We start from the raw sequence: 23633 nt of genomic DNA on the forward strand, positions 1-23633 counted from the left end.
TGCCAATACTGACATGGGGGAATGTGTGATAGTCGTCCTATTTGATTTGCCAGCCTTGTTCTCCTTCCTCCAGCTGCTTGTCTCTTATTGAGTGACTGAGATTGTCCTTGAGGGTTTCGGGGAGTCACGATTGGATGCTTTGATGGCGTTGACCCTAGCGGCAAACACCCGAGGCAGATCACACCTGAGTCCCATACACTCCCCCTTCCTGCTTTTTCTTTTTAGTCACACTCCTTTGGTACATTCCCACACATCCTTATCTTTGATTCGCCTCAGTTCGCCCTCTGGGTTCTGTGCTGGCCATTTGTGCATTTGTGTCCGCTTCGCTTCTTTTTTGGCAACCATTTTAGCTGTGCTAATGCAAATGTAATGAAGCTTCCTAAGGGTGGGGAGTGTCTGATTTTTCAACTTCATCACTTTAAATATATCAATAAAGAACTGTTTACACATAATTGTACCATTTTGCTTTATCATGGCCCATTTTGGCCAAATGAAATCCATCAAAGCTACAATTTTGAATTCCTTGTAATACTAGATTGACTCATACAATTTGTGTAAAACGGGTTTCATTTCAGACTCAACACTGACTCAATTGTTGTTGCACTTTGGCTCAATTTTTGTTTTTAATGTTTTGTAGCAGTTTGCGTCATTTATCAATGTTTGGGCAAGGGAGCAATATCACGTAATATTCTTAGTTTCCGAGGCGTTCGATGGCTTGCTGTACGCTAATGGACCAAATAAATGATGAAATTCTGATCTTCAGAGGTGGAGATACACTCTGCTGACCATGAAGAAGAATCCCATTTTAATTTAAGAAGTGGGAGTTACCTCTGCTGGCTGTAGTAAGACCATATTATTTGATATGTATGAAAAACGGTGGTACTGAGCATATATAAAAATTTATTTTTTGAGGTTGTTTTCCAACCTGTGCATTGTGCAAACACTCCAATTTGAAAGGTTAAAAAAATAATAATAATTGATATTTTATACTCACAACAAGAACTGATGTTTGTTAAAAACCTAATGCAGTCAAAAAAAAGAAGCAAAATACATAAATCTTTGAAATGATAGCCTATGGGCCATGATTTAACAAAGGTTTGCACGTGTAAAGACAGGTGCGCACATGGATTGTGATTGCTCACACAAACAGATGTGGAAGCTGATCCACTAACTGTGTGCACCAAGGATTGCATCTGCCAAATAAGTAATATTGCCGTGCAATTCGTTTTGCGCGTACTGGGACCAGTGTATGCTAATAGATGAATTCAGCACACGCAATGTAATTGATCAAACCTGAGGCGAATTGTGATAGCTGATTTTGTGTCTTTAAATACACACAGCGGTGTCAGCGTAGCTCAGGCAAAATAAGAAGCAGCGCGGATCACTTTTCCATTTGTATAAACTAGGGATGCGCTGGTACCAGTGTTTTCAGACAGCACAGGTACAAGTACTTAGATTTGAGTACTCGCTTACCATGTACCAAGTAAAATATAGCCTGTAACACAAGGTAATTCAGTTACAAAACAAAACGGTTAGCAGAACAACTGAAGTGATACCTTATCACACCGTTGTTAACGTCTCTCGATGTGCCGCACCGCAGCACGTTGCCCAGCCCGTCATGACCTCCTCCATCTCTACTTCACGATGGGAGCGTGACTGGCTCGGCCAGTACCGAGCAGCAGGGAGCAGAGCTCGAGAAACTGGATGCTTGCCAGATGGCACCAAGTTTCTAGAGCTCTAGTGTTGTAATCTGTGTTTAACTTAAAAGTATCGATACACGTCTGACATAGCTCTTACTCTACCTGTCTGGAAGGTATAGCTCAGGCTGGTAAAGTGGCATCGGTGTCGTAATATCCCTACTGTAAAAAAATTTTAAATGCCAGAACAAAATTTATTGTGACATTTATTGAGCAATGCTGTTTTGGAGTTTCTGATTGATCAAAGGGCCTGGAGCCAGTCACAAGAAGGAGTCATGCCAAAATCACCTATGACAAAACTTCTTTCAACTTTGCTTGCATCAGGGTAATTTCAGTCAGTGCATTGTGGCAATTGGTGCTGGCTGCTCCCAGAGCACTTTTTAAGATGTGCTGTCCCCGCGCATCTATAGGAAATTACAAACTTTTTCATGTGGGCATCAATTACTAATGTAGTTACGCTATTTGCGGCAGGGCTCGGTCCCTATCCCCTGCGAATAGCGGAGGTTCACTGTACTGTCACAGTATATACACAGTACAAGCACACAGTGTGCGTGTGTGTGTGTGTGTGTGTGTCTGCTGCTTTTGTAATCATAGTAATTTCTCATTTATATTCTGGTCATGGGTCAAGGGAGACCCATCAGATCATCATTACCTTCCACATCCAGCCATCCAGATTCATCGCCACGGCATCTTTACATAGAAATGAGCTAATTGGCAAAGAATGCAGCTGTGTTCACGAGCAGAATGTGTTTCAAAGTCCACTTCAGACTGTGACAAGCAGCCCTATAAGTCATGCAGTAGATGCTTCATCACGGGCAACATGCCTCCATAAAGCCCCAGGAGGGAGGGCTCCACAGTTCCCCAGCAATTGCATCATTTGCGAAAATGTTGAAATGCACACTGGTAAAGGTAGAACAAAAAGATGCAGGAAAAACAGCTTGGTAACTATTAGCTGTGTCCAAATTTGGGCTGTCTTTTTCAAAAGCTGCATTTAAAGGTCATTACACTGCAAATGTGGCCTTGTTCTACCATTTTGTGGACGGTACACTGCCACTGTCATTCACAGCCATCCATAATCCTGAATTCTTTCCACACCACCCTTCTGTCCTAAAAAAGATATGAATGTGCCGCCACAAAGCAGAGAGAGGATTTCACATTCGTTTACAACTATTAGTTCTTAATCGTTTGAACATTACTGCTTGATATGTTAAACTTTGTGAGACCTTAAATCCTTAAAATTGTTACAGTCTGACATTTATAACCTGTAGCCTCCTTGCACTGTACCCCAAGTTGTAGGGTAATTGTGAGAAAACACAACCAGGAAACCTTTCAAAGGCACAGGCATTTTGTGTAATAAGGGTTGACACAGTAATTTGTAGTGTTAAGAACAAATAACAATCGTTGACCCTTTTGGAAAAAAAAAATTCAAATAAATTCATTTGATTACATTTTAGATGAACTAAACATTTGCTCGTTACAAGTGTCTCAGGAAAATGACCCACACAGCTAAGCCTCATTTGCAGAATCAGCCAAAAGGCTGTTTCATTACAAGATGGATCTGATTAGAGAGCGAGGCCTACCTCCAACAGATGGTCGCATGTCTGGGCCGCTCGTCAGCCCGGTCTTGAGTAATGGTTGCATCGCATGGCTCAAGCCAGCTAACTGAGCCTCGCGGGAGGAAAGCCCTACAGATGTTGGCCTTGTACACAGTCATCAGCTAAGACCACAGGCCAGATGAGCTGAGCCTAAATTAAATTTGTTAATGCTGCATTGAACATCCATTAGAGCTGGTGACTGTCCAGGGAGGATGCAGATGCATGCAGCTCTGTTATATTTTGGTTCTCCTCCCACATATGCCTTTAGCTTGTGTTCCAAGTATCAAAGTAGTATCATCTCTCAAATTCAGGATAGTGAACTAATGTAGTGGCAGACACCGTGATGGATACCTTTCCTGTGACCTGAGGTGGCCCAGCCCTGGCTTCAACAGCAAGAGCTCAAATTTATTCAGCGGGGCTGCACGGTTTTCTCACCTCCTACCGTGCACAAGCTCCACGGCCACCGCAATTCATCCCAGCCTCCTCCTGCCTCGTAAAGCGGGTCAAACGTGGTATCAAGCGGATCGGGGAAAGTTATTTTCATGGACCCGTGCCAGCGCATTAAACGCCCGAGGGTTTGCTCTTGCTACAAGGTAAAAAAAAAAAATAATAATAAAAAAAAATAAATATATATATATATATATATATATATATATATATATATATACTGTTTTCCTCCTCCAACCATATCACCTTAAACAGAATGCAGCGGTTGGCAAAATTGTGCTTTGATGTTGGATTTAAACAGTCGATGTTCTAAACCACAGTTGTGCTGGTATCGTACGACTTGATAACTACATACACACTGCACGTGTGCGCGGTAAGACAGTGACCTCATATGTACTGTATGTTTGCGCGAATGTAGTTGTATAACACCACCTTAATATCGCTATGGGAGAAACCTGATTGGCTAGTTGTTTCAGATTAAGATCGGCTCTCTTTCACACCACAGCCAAACTGCTTTTGGAACCAGGGGTTTTCAGTGCGATGACTGTATTCATCCCTAAACAAAACAAATCCCAACCAGGGGCAAAAGCAAACACATGTTCAATTCAAACAAACTGAGGGGTGCTGGTGAGAAAACGTCCTACAGTTTGATGACTTTTACCTTACAAATAAATGGTCTTAAAATATCTATTCCACTTTTTAGCTTCCTCCTGTTAGTCGACCAACTGCAATGGTACAGTACCTGAAAGTATTAAAGGGCCTCCTTTTGAAATGTCACGGTGTATTGTTTTCTTACACGTAGTCCCTTTGTCATCCCCATGGCTTTTACTGCCTTCCTCAGCAGTTTATCGTGCTGCCAAGGTCACTGCCATGGTTCCCCAGCTTTGCATGTGCGCTGGGACCACGAGTAGCTCCAAACAAAGGAAGGTCATTCTCATTCTCCCCCACCTCCACGCCCCTCTCTCTCAGCATCGGTAAGAACATTATATCTCGAGTATGATCATTCACAAGCATAACGGCTGTCCAAAACAGTGAGCGGCACATTAAGCTCAGTGACACACAAAGGCCATTTACTGTAGCTTTCTACTGCATTTCGGCCATTGCGCTGACAGGAAATGGACACGCGGATGTCTCAACCCAGCCAGCATGAATGGTGGAGTGTGCCGTCTGTGCCCCATTATCCCCTACTCTTTCCGTTTCTCCATATTATCGCAAAGGTTCTTTGTAGATCAAGAAGGCAAATAAAGATATGTGCAAATGTGATGTGGGGGTTATGTTCAAAAGAAAGGGCCCATGTAAGATTAACCCCTGCTTGGAAGTGTCGAGCGCTCACCACCCCCTCGTCTAAGTTCATGTTTGGATATGTCATTGTGGCAACTCAAGGTGGGAGTCTTTGATGGAGAATGTAGGTTAAATACACCGAGGAGCAGCTCTTATTAGTGTTTTCCCCATGAGAGGAGCAGCTATTTGAGTTGCACTCTTTTTGCATAACCACGAGGAGTGGAAGAATGTGAGACAAGCGTGAATATTCCACGTTTGTTTCAGGAATGTCCTCTCAGTTTGATGCTGGTCACACTCCGACCAGTTGTATTAAAGCGCCAACCCTGAATTTCTGTATGATCAATGCTCCGTGTGAAGTGGAACAGAGACCGATTTCAGTGAAACAACATATTCACTCTCAGCATTCATACGTGCTACTTGCATGTGCAAGGTTGCATGTTTTCGTATTCATTTCACATCTCTGCATTGTTTCTGATTTCTATACCATAAATACTTAAGTACATGGCTTACCTCCCGCTTCCCCATTAGGTAAATGATAGCATTCCAACGTCATATTTTGTTCTTTATGAGTCAGAATTTAACCTGTCTACTAAAATAGCAGGACACGACAGTAACAGTCATCTTAAGTTGTAGGGGCACCACTTAATTGGAATTGTTAGTGAGTTGTTGCTTCTGTTGACTTATGTTTTAATGACATTGTATATGGAATGCTGCTGATTGCAGAAACTGACTGTTTGCCCTGTGATTGACTGGCGACCAGTCCAGTGTGTACATGGCCTCTTGCCAGACGTCAGCTGGGATAGGCTCCAGCTCATCCGTGACCCTGATAAGGACAAGCGATACAGATCACGGATGGATGAAAATCCAAATGTAGTTGAACTTGACCCAAGCATATTTTCTTCCTCCCATCTAATTATGGTTTAAAATATATTTTGTCGTAAAAAACACATTTATAAAACACTAATAAAGGGCTTTAAAAATGCAAAATGAATCTCTCTCTACTTCCCTATAACTCCATGGAAGGTTATTATTCATGCTGTCATCTCAGTGCGGAAACGCTTGGGTGCGACATTCTGAGTAGAATTCCTTTTTCAAAATCCATTTGCACATGGCGATGTATTATGGATGCATACAGTCAAACCAATGTCGCTGCTCCCCAGGGTGCTGTGCTGTGTAAGAGCAGCCTGGCCGGCCGGCTGCGCTCGGCACAGTCTGTACCGTCCCACAATCTGTACATTTGGCAGGACGGGTGACTGCCGTCTTCATGCTCGTTAGCCACACATGTAACATATACCCAGAAGGCATGACGCTTTCATAAAATAGTTTTATTAGTAGAAAATAGAATTACTTGCACAAGCACATTGAGACAACTGTTTCGGAACTTGTGAGCTGCTCATCATCACAAATATGCTCTGGCAAAGTAAGAAGTGCTAAAGCGTCCACAAAAATAAGCTGCGGTTTATCAAAAAAGATAAATCAATATATTGGTACAGTTTCTATGCACATTTGTAACTCTTTAAATTCTTAGGACCACTTTGCACTCGGGCCATTTCTAAGCTAATGAAATTGCGTGCTGATATCAAGCTGCACAGACACACAAAAAAGAGGAACCTCTAGCTCGTAACTCCCTGCTGGAGCGGTCAGACGTCATTGCCTTTTTTTCTTCCAGAGTGCCACTTGTGTTGTGTTTGTACTGGTGCAGGGAGCTTGAAATGCTCAACCATTTGAAGCAAACTACTCTCAAAATAGTAACACAAAAAAGGTGCATTGGAGTACTCTTCTTATAAAGAAGATATGGTATGATCATGGTATTGTATCTTCTATTGGAACAATCTAAGGAAATTCTAAGTCCCTCAGCATAAACAAACACGTTGATACATGTGTACAGCTGTACAGCTGCCACAGACCCTTGAATACTCCTGAATGAAAATATGTATTTAGAAAATACCACACTCATGTCCTCCCTACACTCATGCTTAGTGAATCTCTCTGTGCTTTGGGAAATCAGGAATAAAGAGGATTTGAAATAACCCTCGAAAGCCGCCCTGGACTGCACACAAGCATCTAGTTGACTTGAAACTTAGTCTGGGAGAATAAATCCATAAAGCATTCGCTAATGTACAATTCACATACAAACAACACATTAGAAAAATAAAGATAAACGATTCCGGATAGTAATAAAATGTCATCATGAGACTACAGTATTTGGCACATTCTTGAAACGCAAAAACGTCAGTATTAGTTGATGACATGACACATTCTTAGCGCTTTTGTTTATTGCATTGGTTCTGGTGCCTGGACACTGAGTTATTGTCAGCGGGCCAGTTCTGTTGGAGATGCTGGGGCAAGATGGCGTAGAAACCTGGTCCCGGAGGGCTGCCGGGACTGGAGATGATGCCCACGGTGACGCCTCGCGGTGCGCCGGCATCGACCTGCAGGTGGCGAGCGTGGCTTAGCCATCTGCTCGCTCCACAGAAAGCTGTGTGTTTATGAGAGAGAAGGAGGGATCTGTGCGGTCCTATGCATCACTGCCAAAGCCCGTCTCAATTATAATTCCAATGTTTCTCCACTCCTGCTTTAGAAAACAGTACACGCACAGTGGGACATGGATGTGTGAAGGCGCAACAGTGCCCCTGACATTTGAGTCGGTGAGCATATGTATGTGTGTGCTTTTGTATGGGTCATGCTTTTAACGTATCAGAGTTCTGCTATCACATCCATGTGACGAGTGACGGAAGCAGGACAGAGAAAGTGTGTGTATGTGCATGTGTGTTGCGGGGGGGGGGGGGCAATGGTGATAGCAGTCAAGTGGCTCCTATTTAAGACATTGAGACCTTGTACAGGTGCAGTCTCAATGCTGACAAGCTTGGAAAACAAGTCACATATGGAGAATGACTCAAACCTTTTTTAGCTGCCCGCCACATAGTGAGCCAGTCGAACAAGACTTGAGAGGCTTCACGTTTGCCTCTATACCACTCTTACCACGAAATGTGTCTGAGCAAAAAAAAAAAAAAAAAATGGCTAAACAATTAAACATGGATGCTGCCTCTTCTCACTGGCTAATAAAGGGGATTAGACTAAGTTGTGTACACAGAGGCTCTGATCGAAGCTTATGGAACAATGGGACGCAGCGAAAAAAAAAGATGTCCTACCACAAACAAATCACTTGGCTGACAAGCACCAGCCCTCAGACAATAATTTGGTTTCCATGGTAGCATGGAGGAGGATGGTAGGGGTGAAAACAGATGCAAAAACCAGCATGTGTGTGTGTCTTTACTGTGTCTGTAAGGACACACACACAAGTATGTGAAGGAGTGGGGGAGTGCATGTCTAATGAGGCGCTGGTGTGTGTGTGTGTGTGTCCCCAGCAATGGTTACATTGGCCAGAATTGGCAGTTTAGCGCCGGGGTGTTTTCAGGAGGGCAATATGATAACGACCCCACTCCCACATGGTCCGCTCATGCATTCAATCTCTCTTTGGTGTTCGTTTCTCTCCATCTCGCTCACATTTCCACCTGCCGAGAGGAGGAGAGCGGGCATCTGTTTGTCTGCATTTGCTCAAATCCTGCCCAGCAGCCCACGTCTCCACCTCTTTGAACACTTAGCACGCGCTAATATCTCTACAGCTTTTTCAGGCACAGGCATATTGTGTGACTATGTCTCAGACTTCGACCGAACATCCCGCTGTATTAAAACACAAGACAGGCGCCACACAGAGCATGCTTAGCGGCAAGACATCAAAGTCACTGGAACAGCAAACAAAAATATGGCCATTTATGAAAGGACGTCCACCTACTGCGTTTGTTGTCAATTGAGAGAGCTCCAAAAGATTGTAAATAGCAGCTAACTGATTGCTTTTTTTTTTGGGGGCGAGGCGACAAAAAAATCCTTCCTATTTGCTTAATCCACTCCCCAAGGAACCCTCTCGGTGATTTACTGATGAAGGATGTCTTGCTTTTGGTTAGCGGCTCCCTTCAATTGTGCAGCACCTCATCTGTGCTCCTGACGACTTCAATCTGTTTGTTCCAAGGTGCAGCTCAGGGATTACCCCCAATGCTTGTGCTTGCAAAAACAGAAGAAAGACAGGCGCAAGACACGAAAGCAGGAGATAGTTATTCTCCCTCTCATATTTTCCCACCTGTGTGGAGCACAGCCTTCTCTTAAAGCATAAGATGTGATCGTCCACTCCTCCCCCTCGCCTGTAAGCTTGCGGATACACAACACTGCCTTCCTACACATAGTCCTGCAGGCTGTAGCCAGTCTTATTGTCTAGCGGGGAGAGAGAACAATACTGGTGCTGGAGCTCCTGTTGTTGGAGCAGCTGTTGCTGCTGTTGCTGCAGTAGCAATTTGTCAGGCGGGGGGAGCAGGACCAGGTCCTGGGGGCCGTGCCTCTTCCCCGAGCAGGACATGCAGAAGATGGAGCCCCCCATTAGGAGGAACCCGGCGGAAACGAAGGCCACGTACACGGCACCCCCGGGCTCGAACTTATTGCTCTCGGGCACAGTGGAGTCCAAGAAGTTGGTGATGACCTCGTTGGTAAACCAGGAAGCAGGCACCAGACACAGAAATCCAGCTGCGACGAAACACCCGCCGCTGGCGATGGCCGCATGCCGCTTGGAACGCCGGCCCCCTCCCCAGCGTGTGCACTTCAGTCCCAGGGATGCCAGGCAGAGGCCCATGGCTGCCAGTACGCAGCACAACACCATGGTGGTGCGCGCAGTCTGCAGGTACGCGGGGAGTGAAAGCACGGAATATTTCAGTGTGCAGCTGAACATTCCCGTGCTGTACCATGTGCAGTCCATCCACAGTCCCTGCATCTGGGAGATGGCCGTGATGATGTTGGAGCCCACGTCGGCGCTCACCTTCCAGTTGGGCAGCAGAGTGGCCACCATGGCACCCATGATGCCCAACAGCGCCAGCACAAATCCAAATATCTGCATGCCTGTGGACGCCATGCTCCGTTCGCAAGCCTACGTCGACGTCCTCGCCAGGTAACATTCGCTGACCGGCACTCGCCGCGGCCGTGCCTCTCCCCTGCCTTGGATGCCAAGCGGCTGCCAGTCAAACCCTTGCTTCTTCAGCTCCTCGGCTGCAGCTCCGCTGGTCTGGAGGAGGGAGACACAAATGACAGAAGGGACAGAGTGGCTGCCTTGGCACTGCCTCCTCTCTCCCCTCATTCAGCTCGCACAGACGCACTTTACTGGCTGGAAACAAAGGACGAGCAATAAGAGCTGACTGTGCCTGACCCTAGGTAAGCCAAAGGGATGTATTGTGCATGTGTGCATTTTCTATGTCCTCTCCTCTCTTGTGCCTTACACAGTGCTGATACCGGAGAGGGAGACATGACATTGTGCTATTTGCAATGCTCAGTGGCTATGTAGATTGAAAGCTGCAGTGCCCTTACCTTAATACTCATTAAATGTCTTTAATAGCACTTAGCTTTTAGTACTTTTTACCGGCAGTCAGTTTCTAAAAGCAAAAAAGCATTCCGTTCGCAGAAGTAATATAACCATAAATACACAAGTCACTGCTAACTTTCTCAGTCTCCTGATTCCAGCATTAAGTCTTTTTTTAGTCAAATTAGGTTAATTGTCTTGTGTCCCAAAAGGGGAAGTGATCGCTTTCTTTTCTTTTACATCCCAATGAAACGAACGCGTCTTACCCTGGCTGCCGCTGACGCGTCACGTTGTTCGCGATTATTCCGGTAAACACATACACACGCGCTGCACGCTGAATGACGACAGGCTGTCGAGGAGGGGACGACGTGGACAATTCAGCCCGGGCCGCAGCTCCGTTCGAGACGTCCATCTCCTTAGCAACAGCGGAGGAGAGCACACCCCAGCCTGACGGACCACACAGGCTGGACCGGAGCCTGCTGGGCGGGGGGGGGGGGGGGGAGCCGCGGTGCTCTGGCGCTCTCTCTATTCTCGATCACCCCCACCACCCCACGAACCCGCCCCCTCTCCTCTCTCTCCTTCCCGGTGTCTGTGCGTCTGTCAGTGTGAAATATGCGTGTGTGGGCGCGTGTGTGTGTCCGTGCAGCTTGTCAACAACTCTCAATCAAACGCGCACATGCGCAAGATCTACTAACTTAGTTTGCAAGTTTAACATTTTCCGAAATCTAATCACTCCCTTATAAGTTATTCAAATATTTATTGAGCTGGAATATTACAATTAATGCAACATACAGCTTCACCTTGTTTGCTATACCTGAACTATAAAATGATTCTACACCTGTATTGAAGCCCAAATGGCGTGCATTTAAATAAAAGAACTCGTGCTTATTTTCATTGTGGCGCACGGAAACTCCAACGCAGATCGAAACAAACCTACTTTAGGGAATCGTCTTCATCAGGGATCAGTTAGTGGGCGACTTAACCTCCCAGCTGCTTCCCGGTGCGTCTCTGCTTTTCTCTTCTTTTCAGTCGAGGCATACAACAGGGGAGGGTGTGACAAGAACATTCGGGATTCCTAAATGACAAAGAGGACAAATTGAGGGTCCACGCAAACATGACCAATAGACTGATGCCATTTGGCATGCAGATGTGTTTTGTTGGTATTGTGCTTCATGGCCATATCAGCAAAAGCAGTTCTCCAACTTCCTCTCAAGCTGCAGGCGCTGACCATTGCAAGTGACAACTATTCCTTTCAGATCAGTTGCTAAGAATTGATCTGTTCATCTATACATTTTTTTTTTTTTTTTTGTATGGCCCAATCTTCTCTTCAGTTCCCCTGAAGAGACTAAATATTCAATCTGAATTATGCTTAGATGGTGCAAATCGCATTGCCTCAAATATGTTGTGTTAGTTCTGCGCTACCGCGGCTCCCGGAAAAAGAATCTTTCCGCTTTTCTGCAGGCGCAGACGTACGTGACCTGTCTCCTTGGAACTGATGAGAGCCTAAGTGCTGATACTGGTGTTGCTCTATGGGGAATATGATAAATAAATAACTAGGTTAGAAAAGGAAGGCGGATGAAGGTGCAAAGAGAGAGAGAGCAAAATGCATTGAACATACAGTGGGGTAGTGCAGATGTGTGACTCTGCGATGTGTGAAGATTTCACAGGCTTTTAAAAGCATGGTCCCCCTCTTTCTTTATCACCTCACAGCAAAGCTCTCCATCCAGTCTTCCTGCAGCACGGCCTGACCAGTCACGCTATTGCATGACCCGCATGAGGGTCTTTTATCGTTCAATTAGCATTTTCCTCCTTTATGTGGCCCCTCGTGTAATTGGTTGCCTCGCTCGTCTTGGAAAGACAGTTCGTTCAGAGCAAAGGAGCAAAGGCGTTATGTTATGTGAGCGGAGCCTTGTCGCACGGCACTCCAAAAATGTGACTCTGACATTTTGCCAGTTGAAGTTGCACTCCTTAACTGGCAAGAAGGACTCTGAGAGGTTTGAATAGTCCGTGGAAAGTAGTTACCTGTGATGGACAACTTTGGACAGATTTTGAGAACTTGTGTGAGGAAAGCAGTTCTCAAAGGAGCTGATTCGGTCTGTTGTCCTCTTGCACGCCTGTGGGCCATTCCACGGGAACTACGCTGGGGTGCCTGCTCAGGAAGCCAAAGCCCTCAAGCAACATCAGACTTGTATATTAGGCGACTTCGACTGCTGCCTTTTTGTGCTTATGTGTGGGTTGTCTTCTCAAGGTGTCTTCGTGATTAATCGAAGTCTTCGTTTTCGGTTGCGACATCTCGGCGAGCTGTTCTCCCACGTATTCTCTCCTGTCTTCCTGTAAATAGCTTCCCAGCTTTTCCTCCCCCTTCCTTTTTCTTAATACCACTCGTTATGTAAGGTGGTGCAGGTTCCAAGGTGCCTTGCGCCCCTGGGCCTCTGCCATCCCGTTTCCGTTAGACGGATGTGACAAATTACAGCTCGCTCACACACCGCTGAGTGAAATGTCATCGTGATATAGGCGAGAATGGGAGGCGGAGCCAGAGAACAAAAGCGCAAAGCAGTAATCGACGTCCCCACTGAACTTTGGGAAGGTCAAACATGAAATGAAAAAGTATGTGTGTTTATGAGGATGTTGGACTTTTCAAGTACGTTAGAAAAATCCTTCAGCTGCAGATAAAAACAGACCGATGAGATTCAGATGGCCACCGTCTTCCATATGTTTGGCCTTTCCAATCACTCTACCGTGGGAATCCTTGCTGTCAGGCTGAGTTTTTACTGTCGCCCTTGGGTGTCAGTTGTTGCTTTTCCAGCAAATCTTTCTATGCACCATATTGCATTAAGAACATGTGATGCACCAGCAAAAATCTAAAGGCTTTTATGCACACATACGGTGTTCTTGCTCTTTTCTCTCTTTTCTTTTCTTTTTTTTATTTTTTTTAGGGTGGTCTTGGTCAGCTAGTTTGGTGTGCACCAGCGCGCGAATGATAACGTTCATGCTTGACCAATCGAACAACACTATCAGAGCAATTGCAACAGTTCATTTTATCTCAACCCAACTTGTTAATTGTAAACGGAGCATTAGAATGCACACACAAATCTTTGCAGCTCTACCAGTCACAATGTTCAACCCATCTTTTCTGCCTTTTTATTATTGTTCTGACAATAGAATTCTATACATTTTCAAAGTACTGTAAAACCAATCGGCGGCACGGTGGTCGACTGGTTAGCACATCTGCCTCACAGTTCTGAGGACCCGGGTTGAAATCTGGCCTGGTCTGTGTGGCGTTTGCATGTTCTTCCCGTGCCTGCGTGGGTTTCCTCGGGTACTCCGCTTTCCTCCCACATCCCCAAAACATGCACGGCAGCTTAATTGAAGACTCTAAATTGCCCGTAGGTGTGAATGTGTCCACGAATGATTGTTTGTTTGTTTCTATGTACCCTGCGATTGGCTGGCGACCAGTTCAGGGTGTACCTCGCCTCTCGCCCGAAGATAGCTGGGATAGGCTCCAGCCCGGCCCGCGACCCTTGTGAGGATAAAGCGGTACAGAAAATGGATGGATGGGTGGAAAACCCCTTTTCATGTGGACGTGAACCCAAAGAATATGTGTTTAGCAACACTGAAAGACTCGTGTGAATGTCTGATGTAGTGCCTGTGACCAAATCAGCTCGATGCTAAGAGTCAAGGCTACTGAGAATTTCCTTGAGCTTTAGCATCGATTCCTACAGAACATACTCATTTAGATGAGTCACTTTGTTTTTGCCTCCACACAATAATTGCGTTCACGCAATTTCTATATTCTTTGACTGAGGCAAAATGGAGTGTAAGCATGTTCGTAGCACCATACGTGTCAGGGCAGGTGGCGGCAGGTGATTTACAGTGGCGTTTCCTTGCATGCTGAGGTTATGAGGGGAGGATTAATGGCGGGGCGCAGTATATATTACACAGAGCTACCTAGTGAAGCTGTGTAGCAAGGCCAGCCATAAATCATAATAGCAAAGTGACACGGACAAGCTGATGGCTGAAATGCCGCCGCGCGTGTAGTCCTGATATCGACTTTTCTCTGCGCTCTTCTCTTAAATCATGGAGGGTAGAATATAAATGGCCCGATTATTCCAGCAGAGGGTGGAATTAAAGGCACGCGCTTTTATTGCTTCCCCTGAACAGATGGTGGTCTGATCTTGCATCACTGAAGCACTGACAGAAGCATTTTGCAATTCAGATATTCAGTATCTGCTCAAGACAAAATCCCTCCTTTGAGCATGACAGGTGGAAAAATTCATTCTGATAAAGCTCGCTGCTGTTCCGAGCCGTGCTCCGGGTCAGCGTTATCGACATCTGCTGCTCATCCTTTCGTATTGAAAATGCATTTTCTGAACTGAAAGTTCGTGGAGGAAAGAGATGTTGACAAACAAAGTTGATTGCTGCATTTGACTTGATGTGGCAGACAAGATGCCGCATTAAAGAAAACCATTTTGGAGCTTACTCCACACATGCGTCGCTTTGCTGAGCTGTCAGACAATTCGGCTCCACCGCTGTCGTCCTATTATTCCGCTCCATGCTGCAGTGAGGCTACGCAGGCCTATCTATCGATGTCATAAGAGATAGGACTGCGGTTTACCAGCACAGCTCAATTGTTTGCTTCGAAATCTAAACATCTTAATGGGAACCGCTCACGATTCCTTGGACCACGTTGCTTTTCCTCACCTGATTCCTAGCATCTCTCCAGCAACATAAAGGCCAGCTGCGAATGGATGAGTCACCAAATCCAAGAACGCAAGCTTCAGGGGTGCGCGAGGTGCTCGTTTGCGTGACGAGCGGAGGAGTAAACTCAGCTCTCTGCGAATTCCTTCCAATCCAGGACCACTAAGTTATAGATGGATTTCTTCTCTAATGGATCTTTGAAAAGCACCCAAAACCGAAAAGCCCTTCAAGGGAATGAAATGTATTATGATGATGATGATGATGATGATGATGACTAATACCACTGATGTCTGTGATGTGTGTGTGTGCTTAGCCAGAGCGCACCCAGTGGACCGACGAGTGCTAAGCTCCTCTGTGCGAGGCCTTGCCAGACCATTTGGTCTCACACACACACACACACACACACACACACACACGCGCGCGCGTGCGGATTGTGTGCTCTCGCCATCCCCATTAAGCTATAACATTCATGTCAAATACTGTTTACAAAGGGCCACCAAATGCCCAGATGTGGGATTATGGAATTGTCTTCTGAGGTTTCGTGTGATTCCATTCTGGTGTTGGGAAGATGAAGGAAGATGATCCTCTAGAGGAAAACAAGCGATCAGGGACAGAGAGGGGGAAAGAGGGAGAGCGGCGAGTGTGTGCTTGTTGGTAAAAGAGAGCGCTCCTAAAGCAGCTCTGCCGACCCGAGTCTGTCACGACTTCTTCAACAGCGTGTCATGTCAGCTTAGGGCTGACACGGGAAGGATCGAGAGGCAACACCTCCACAAGTTGTCATGCTCGAACAGCAGTGAGGACCACATGCGCAGGGAGCTCCACAAGTAACACCCTTTTGGACAAAATTCTGTCAAGTCAACTTTGAGCAGTCGTACAATTCCGAGTTGGACGAAAATTGTCTCCTAAAGTTCAAATAGTCATCAAACTACCGTTTGGAATTGTGGCTGTCAACTAATCTTGTCACGGGCTTTTTTTGTTGTTGCTAAATTTAGAGATGCATTGATTGGCATTTGACTAAATGTCCTTCATAGACTATGAAGATAATCGACAGTGAGTTAATAGATTAGTTTTAGTGGGTTGGGATAATCTCTCCGACAGTGGATGCCTACAAGCCTGCACACCATTGTTCAAAAGCCAGGTTTTTTTTTTTTTTTTTTTTTTACAAAAAAGAGACCTAGATAAATCACTTGAAAACCTTTTTTTCTGCCATTAATGTGGCCCATAACTCAGTTGCATTAAAAAATATATATTTATATCTTTTCGAGTGGGAAAGTAAAACCAAATGATTTGAAACAACGTGGGATGTGACGGTGTTCAGAATTAAGACTTGAACCATAAACAAAAATCTCTGACAACATGTGGGGAAAGTGAGCGATGAAACCAAGGTTGAACTTTTTGTCCACAATTCCACAAGGTATGTTTAGTGCAAACCCAGCACTGCTCATCGCCAAAAGAACGCCATCGGTACATTGAAGCATGGTGGCGTCAGGATCGTGCGTTGAGGCTGTATTCCTGAGCTGGAACTGAACTTAGTCAAAGGGGAGGGAATTATGAACAGTTCCAAATATCAGTCAGTGTTAGCCCAAAAGAAAAGAGAGAACAAAATGTCTTTTTGCTAGAGAGAAAGACATGTCAGGAAAAGCCTACTAGAACTTCTGAAATGTATTCGAGGTTAATCAGAGGCACTTGAAATGGTGGCAGGTGTGTGCAGACCCCCCGTTAACATGAATTTGACTGGTTAATACTAAACGCAGCCATGTCCCATTCATAAAAGGGTGTGCACACTTGTGCAACTGCAATATTTCAGTTGTTTATTTTCACTTTAATCTCCCCATTAGTGTCTCTTTTGACTTCCTGCGAGGATACCAGCTCTGTGTTCAACAAAACAAGATTTGCCCAGATTTCGCACTGAGTAATGAAATTTGTCAATAATTAAGAGTCTGGATTGTCATCATTTCAGTGCGTTTCTGTTCTTATCGTGGCATTTTTGTCTGGTGGTGTGCCGTGAGATTTTTCTATCATCAACTATGTCCCTTGGTCGAAATAAAGGTTGGAGAGCCCACCTGACATCGAGCAACCGTGTTTGGCTCGTGTGAGTGCTTTGAAGCATACTCAAGTACAGTACATGGCATAAAGACTCACTCAGTTACCGCTGTACTCATTGTTTTCATCTGATCGTTTTCTATTTATGGCCCAGAAGTGATTTGCATGCCAATCAATACTGCCTGTAATCACGACTTAAGGCTATAGGAACGGCTGGTACAGCAATAGAAGTCCATCGCAAACCTCGGACCCCGGATACTGTACTGTATGATGAGTCATGATCCGCTGGTGTGAGTCTTTCAGAGAATACATTGTATTGGTAAATGGCATACAAGTAGTGTCAGTCTGGTGGTGTGAGTAAAGGTCAGCGGGGTCAAGCTAGGGAGGGGCAGTCTCAGCAAATGAATTAAGAACATTCAAATGCTGTGTATTATTTTTTACACTTCGTTCACAAAATGTTAGGGATACAGTATACGGCTTAGGGGTGAAGTTTCGTAACCTTTACCTTTTTACCTTTCAGTTTTAGTCAGTAGTGTATTTTGTGTCTTTTATTTCAATAAGTAACGACATGAAAGAAGAGGCGAGTCAGCCTCGAAAGGTGAACGAAAAATGATGCCACAGAAAAGACAGCTCAGTGTTTGGTCTGTGGTGTTACTATGACAACTCCGCAGCCAGCCACGCTGCGTCATCCTTTTTCCTCACTTTACACTTATCAGTTTAGTCCGGCAACCTTTCTCCACGATTGTGTGTTTCACACCCCAAAACGCCTACTCCCACTTGCAATTTCTTCTCAAGGTCAACATTACATTCTCTGCTGTATATGTGTGTGCATAGGTGGACGTTGGAGTTGTTCATTTCACCCCTTTGGTTCAGCCTCTCATCCAGCAGCCCTTCAAACTGGTGGAGAAAGTCGTCAGGAATATTTTCCAGTTCCGCAGGAAGCGCTGCCACCGAGGAATCGGGTGAGTGCTGATTTCATTGTGTTATCTGGCTGCGGTGTTTCACACCTCATCTGTAATTCGTCTCGCACACTTTGGAAGATCCTCTGACCGAACTTGACCAAAAACGCGAGCTTCAAAACCAGAAGGAACACACCAACGCGCTCACGTGCACGGCCCAGCCGCCCCCGTGCCTGTGAGAAGCCCAGAAATCAACACAGCGCTGGCTATGGGAACGAGAGCAGCACTTATTAGTCACCGACGTGGCATAGCAACGACGAGGCAGCAGATTTGATATAATATTCAACGTGTTGGCGGAAGCAGCACCCGACTGGCGAATATGCGCCCAGGCCTATTGACTACTCGGATGGACATACTGAATAATTAACTGGATAAACTGTGAGAAAAAACAAAAATAATAACTTTAAAAAAATGAGAATGGGAATGTCTCACGGGTGAGAGTCATTGGATGAATCCAGTTCAAACCATGCAGCGTTACGACCAGCACTGATGAAAACGCACTTCTAGTCCAGGCATTCGCGCAAATCTAGGGACCGTCTATCCAGATGGCTGCACTGAAACTCCTCAACAAAAGCTCAATTCAGTGGATGCTTTGGAGAGTGATAAAGCTTTACCCATAGGTACGTTGGTACGCAAATTGTACGATGCGTTGGGGCAGTATGACAGCCGTCAAGTGTCTCAAACTTCTTGCCAGGCAGCAATTTTGCAACGCTGAATGATATGCTTACAAAACTGCAAAGCGTAAGATGTCATGATGACCTCAAATATGTCCAAATCATACTCAAAATGAAAGGGGGAGAAAAAAAATAAAAGGACAACCGTGTCTTTTACGTTTATCTTTGACTGCCTGCAGCATACAGCACACAGAACAGGTTCCACCATTGACTTGATTGATTGAGAATTAAGGTCGAAAGTGCAAAAGGTGAACAATTAATGAGCTCTTTGTGTGATTTCAAAGAAATGTGCAAATTTCTAAGAATTGCTGAGTACTCCTTCCTTCTATTTGCGCATTAAACATGTATAGTCATTGAGATATCAAAGCCTCTCCTCTCGATTCTCCCTCCTCCCAGAATGTTGTTCCCCGAGGCGTGTCGCGACGCCCTCACAGAGGAGCTGATGTGCAAGGCAGATGTGGAGCCCACCCTGCGCCCCACCGAACTCAGCATCCCCCACTTTAAGGCACTGGCGGACGTCTACGCTCACATGTGCAGCCGGGAGCCGCTTCTGCTCGGCTACAACTTCCGAGAAGAGCTCCGGCTGAAACACCTCGCCAAGCGGAGAGGAATGCAGACGAACATGCCACAGGCAATGCCACCGAGCCCTGAGCAACCAAACTAAACATGAGAAAGAGCAGAAAGAAAAACAAAGCTCTGTTCTTATAGTCTTGCCATTTCCATCTGGCAGCGGCCTGCATTTTTGATGCATCCAAGACCACCAACTGACTTGTTTATTGGACGATAAAAGCAGATTAGCAGGAATTGAGCAGTGGTTAAAGGCTTTGCAGATGTTCACTGTATTGAACACTACACACAAAAGTAAGTACACCCCTCACATTTTTGCAAATATCTTTTTGTGGGACAACACTGAGGAAATCATGATTTGCTCTGATGTAAAGCAGTGAGAGTAACAGTGTAAATTTACCTGCCATTCATAATAATGCAACACAGAGCCATTGTCTAAACCACTGGCAACAAAAGTGAGTACACCAGATGTGAAAATGTCAATATATGTTTTGGATAAATTCCAGCAGGCTGTGTATTGGGAAAAACATAATGAGCAGATTGCGCTAAATGCAACTCATATTTGTAGAGTCAATGTTTCAATAAAGTTTTACATTTTCTTTTAGATGGGTGAAGATACTGTATTTTTGCAATTATCTTTTTTTTGTGTGTGTTGGGGGGCGGAGGGAGGGGGGTGCATACAGTTAACAAACCCTTGGTGTTGTATTTACCCATAGTGATTTGTGCATTACTGTTAATGTGATGTTAAATTCCATCGCAGGGGCTCCAACCAAAGCAAACCTCAAATTTGGGGGCAATTTCTTTTCTCTCTCTAAAGGATAACACACTGGTGATGCAGATGGAGAATTGTGCATGTTATGACATCCAATGATGTTCTCATCAGGGGACTGTCACCAAAGGGACTAAAGCAAAATGAAAGTGACGTTCTCCAAAATGCCTCACCTGTCAATGCAATTAATGTAGAATACGCACACACTCGGAGGCAAAGACGGCACCGTTCACAGATAAGTTTTATTTTGAAAATAATTCATCAGGAGGAGGAATTCACATTCATTGGTATGCTAGCACTGAAGGCATGATAATAGACTAATAGTCTTTAGTGGTTTGCCTTAGAAAGTACCTCAACTCCGTCCATGTTGCATTACAAAAAAAATAGCACTTGAATTTGTTGTAAATATATTTCTGCCTCATTTCTAAGTTGTCCAGTATCAATTAGAAAAAGAATACACAAAGTAGAAAACAGTATGTACAAAAGATGCATATAAACATACAAATCGTTTTACAAAATTTGTCATTCTAAACCATTAAAGCAGCCTTAACGAACAATTCTTCTGCTCACAAAATCAATTCCAAAGGCTATGCAGAAGAACATTAACCTGCCTTTTTTTTTTTTTTTTTTTTTTTTTTTTTTGGTGAATTCGTTCTTAAATGCAGGACATCTTGAACTAAACAGACTATAAACAATCAATCTTCACTAAAGTAATAAATAAAACCTGCATTAATAACATTAAAACCTGTACAGGAAAATATTTCAATTATATAGGCAAACAGTGTACTTTAGTGCACAAAATACAGAAGGAAAAAAGATTTCATTGACTGCAGCAGGTCTTTGGATCTTTGCTCACAGTGTACATGTGACCATGAGCTCCAGCACTGTGTGTGCGTGTTCCAAGTATATCAAAGCGCCATCATTTCCTTCTTTTCAATCTGCTTTTATTATTTCCCATCATTCAGTCTACTTTTAAATGTGTTTCTGTCAGCTATTTTTAAAGGTGACTGGAAACGAGATGTCATAATAGAAAGTGAAACCAATGTGCCCCAAACTTCTTTCAAACCACCGCATTCATTAAAAATAAACTCAGTCAGCCTTTATTACAAAAAAAATAAATAAATATTCGCCGTATAAATAGTTTGTCCTATTTTTGCATGTGTGCCTGCTGTCATCCGATGGGGTCATATTATTGATTATCATTGCCCCAGGTGGCCTCCAATTGCCATATGTTCACCGTTGTTGCCAGCATTTTCTTATTAGTTCTGTTGATGCATAGTTTAAGCCTCTGCAGGGGGGGACCGTATGAGCCGCTCGCAAACGAAATGTGTGTTATAATTGTCCTTGTGTCTCTCCCCCCATGCCCCTCCTTCATCTGTTAGCACTGATGTACCGCTTTCTTGAGCGAAAGGGTCCAACGTTTCGATAAATAAAAAAAACCTGCCAATCAGCCGAGAGTTTGAAGGGAGGATGGATGGAACGCATGGCTAAGACGCTTTTATCACCAGTGGACCACATGATGGGACCCATAACACCAGTCCTCTGAAAACCTTAATAAATGTACATGTATTATTATACGTTAATCAGCATTTGTGGGGATTTTTTAAATTAATTTTACATTTGAGGTATTATTAAGGCCTGAACATAATCAAAAAGACTTCAAAATTGGTGAACACAAATTTATTTATTTTAATGGTCCCGATCCCCGAATTCATCCCGCTGCCCAGAGTTGCCAGATCTGGCCCACTAAAGCAAACAAAGTATGTCTACTTGATGTTTCTTGCTAAATAGATGACCGAAATTGCAACTTTTTAACTAGCTTTTACAAGTAATCATTTTCACCCAGTTTTTAAAATTTTTTTTTTTTTTTTTTAAATGGACAATAATTGTACAGTTAACTGCCCACCAATCATGTGGTTCAAGCATTCGCAAATTTGCTTATTAGCAGATTCTATTATTCACTGAATAACTCACCAATTAATTGTTTGTGCCCCAGCCAAAATGACGTATCATATAAAAATATTGCTTTGCCGCCACTTGTGGCATCTTGGTGCCGAGGAATTATGTTGAACTGAGGGCATAAGTTTCATTTCGTCAGGACATAGCCTTGTCTAATAGAAAAAAAGTGATATGCCACCATGTGACCGGCAATTACAAACCTTTTTGGTTTTAATTTTTTATTTGAAATATATAATCCTTACAGCCATCTGAGCGAAACTATGACTTCGATGTGGCCTGCGGCGAAAATGAGCTTGACACCCCTGATTTCTAAGCGCCTGCCACCAGTGTGTCTGATTGACACAAAATAAAGAACCTAAACAGCTGTGAAACAAACGTAGTAGGCCATATTGGTATAATGTGATTTGGTGTCGTTTTTCTAGGATTTCCAAGGGTCTGAACATCTTCATCTGATCACCACAGAATTTGAAGTGGGTATTCAGGGAACAGCCAAGAGTGAACTTGTGAGAAATTCACCCCCACGCAAAAAATTGTAATTGCCTATAGATGCCACAAGGTTGTGGCAAAGAACTAAAGTCAATGAAACTCCAACTCCCCATACTTCCTTGACATCAAGATGCAACTCGATAGCACCAAAGCTATAATGGTAGAGCTTAGTCCATAGAACAAAATCAGCGAATATGAATATTGGTGAAAACTGCACTTGTTTTCAAATGTCACAGCAGACTGGACAAAATGCACTCATGTTTGGAATATGGCCCACAGGCCGTAGGTTACCCACCCCCTCCTTGGGAGAGTCTACACACCAATCAGCTTGCCTCGAGCATCTCCACCTGACCGTGGCTGAGCGCTAACTGGGGTTGTTGTCCCGCGCTCTCGGGGGTCTCTCCAAGGCTGTGTCATAGAAGCAGTCCTCATTCACCATAGAGGTCAGACTCTGGACGCTAAACTCTCTCTCCAGGAGCGCGTTGAGGTCCACAGCGCCTGTCGGCGATGACGACAACGCATCCTTGTGGTCGTCCAGTGAGCTGCTTTGTTCCTTCATGCACACTAGCGCCCCCTGGCTCCTCCGCAGACTGCCGCTTTTCCTCTTTGCCGCACCCGCTTGGTCTCTCGTCAGTCTGGCTCCGGCCTTGGGAGCGTCCCCCTCAGGCAGGACGCGGGGGGCGGGCGTGTAGGTCAGCACGGGCTCCTCTGAGATTTTTAACTGGAAGAACTGAGCGTCGAGAGTGTCCCTCTTGGCGCCCGCAGTCTCGCTAAAGCCGTCGTCGTCCTCGTCGCTGAGAATGTCGGACTCCTTCACGGAGCCGGAAACGGGCTGGGAGTAACTTGCCGGCGGCGACCCAGACCGGCCCTCTTGGACAGGAAGTCGGGGCAGGGGAGCGCCTGACAGACTGTGGGTGCCGCTGCTCAGGCTGCCTTCGTCAGAGTCCGGTCCGGACTTGAGCTCTGCGAGGGGCTGCCGGCACAACCAGGAGGCCCTGGAGGAGCCTGGAATGAAGATGGTCATGGAAGTCATACATGGTCCTCTTATCTGGGTAAAACA

At 44.9% G+C, this 23633-nt stretch overlaps 3 protein-coding genes across 13 annotated transcripts in view; 1 reads left to right on the forward strand and 2 right to left on the reverse strand.

Annotated features, from left to right (window-relative positions):
• Positions 1 to 19959, forward strand: part of tfb1m (transcription factor B1, mitochondrial) — a 30449-nt gene extending 10490 nt beyond the window's left edge. For all 3 annotated transcript variants that reach the window (XM_061697167.1, XM_061697168.1, XM_061697166.1), the window contains exons 7-8: positions 17994 to 18121; positions 19189 to 19959. In XM_061697167.1, coding sequence (XP_061553151.1) covers positions 17994 to 18121; positions 19189 to 19456 — 396 coding nt within the window. In that variant the 3' untranslated portion in view covers positions 19457 to 19959. The remainder of the gene's footprint in view (positions 1 to 17993; positions 18122 to 19188) is intronic.
• On the reverse strand, positions 6360 to 15335 carry LOC133413160 (claudin-20). Of its 5 annotated transcripts, none has more exons than XM_061697172.1 (3): positions 15120 to 15335; positions 11356 to 11493; positions 6360 to 10127 (listed from the first exon to the last, which is right to left on the reverse strand). In XM_061697172.1, exon 3 carries the CDS (start codon positions 9975 to 9977, stop codon positions 9252 to 9254), a length of 726 nt encoding a protein of 241 aa, XP_061553156.1. In that variant the 5' UTR covers positions 9978 to 10127; positions 11356 to 11493; positions 15120 to 15335; the 3' UTR covers positions 6360 to 9251. The 5 variants fall into 5 exon arrangements, with proteins under 5 accessions (XP_061553156.1, XP_061553153.1, XP_061553155.1 ...); XM_061697169.1 differs by having other exon boundaries at positions 6360 to 11015; XM_061697171.1 differs by having other exon boundaries at positions 10685 to 11493.
• Positions 19960 to 20356: 397 nt separating the features above from the next.
• The window catches only part of tiam2a (TIAM Rac1 associated GEF 2a), an 82861-nt gene continuing 79584 nt past the window's right edge, over positions 20357 to 23633 (reverse strand). For all 5 annotated transcript variants that reach the window (XM_061697161.1, XM_061697163.1, XM_061697162.1 and 2 more), the window contains one exon: positions 20357 to 23578. In XM_061697161.1, coding sequence (XP_061553145.1) covers positions 22938 to 23578 — 641 coding nt within the window. In that variant the 3' untranslated portion in view covers positions 20357 to 22937. The remainder of the gene's footprint in view (positions 23579 to 23633) is intronic.

This window comes from Phycodurus eques, chromosome 14 (assembly GCF_024500275.1).
Source record: "Phycodurus eques isolate BA_2022a chromosome 14, UOR_Pequ_1.1, whole genome shotgun sequence".
NCBI lineage: Eukaryota > Metazoa > Chordata > Actinopteri > Syngnathiformes > Syngnathidae > Phycodurus > Phycodurus eques.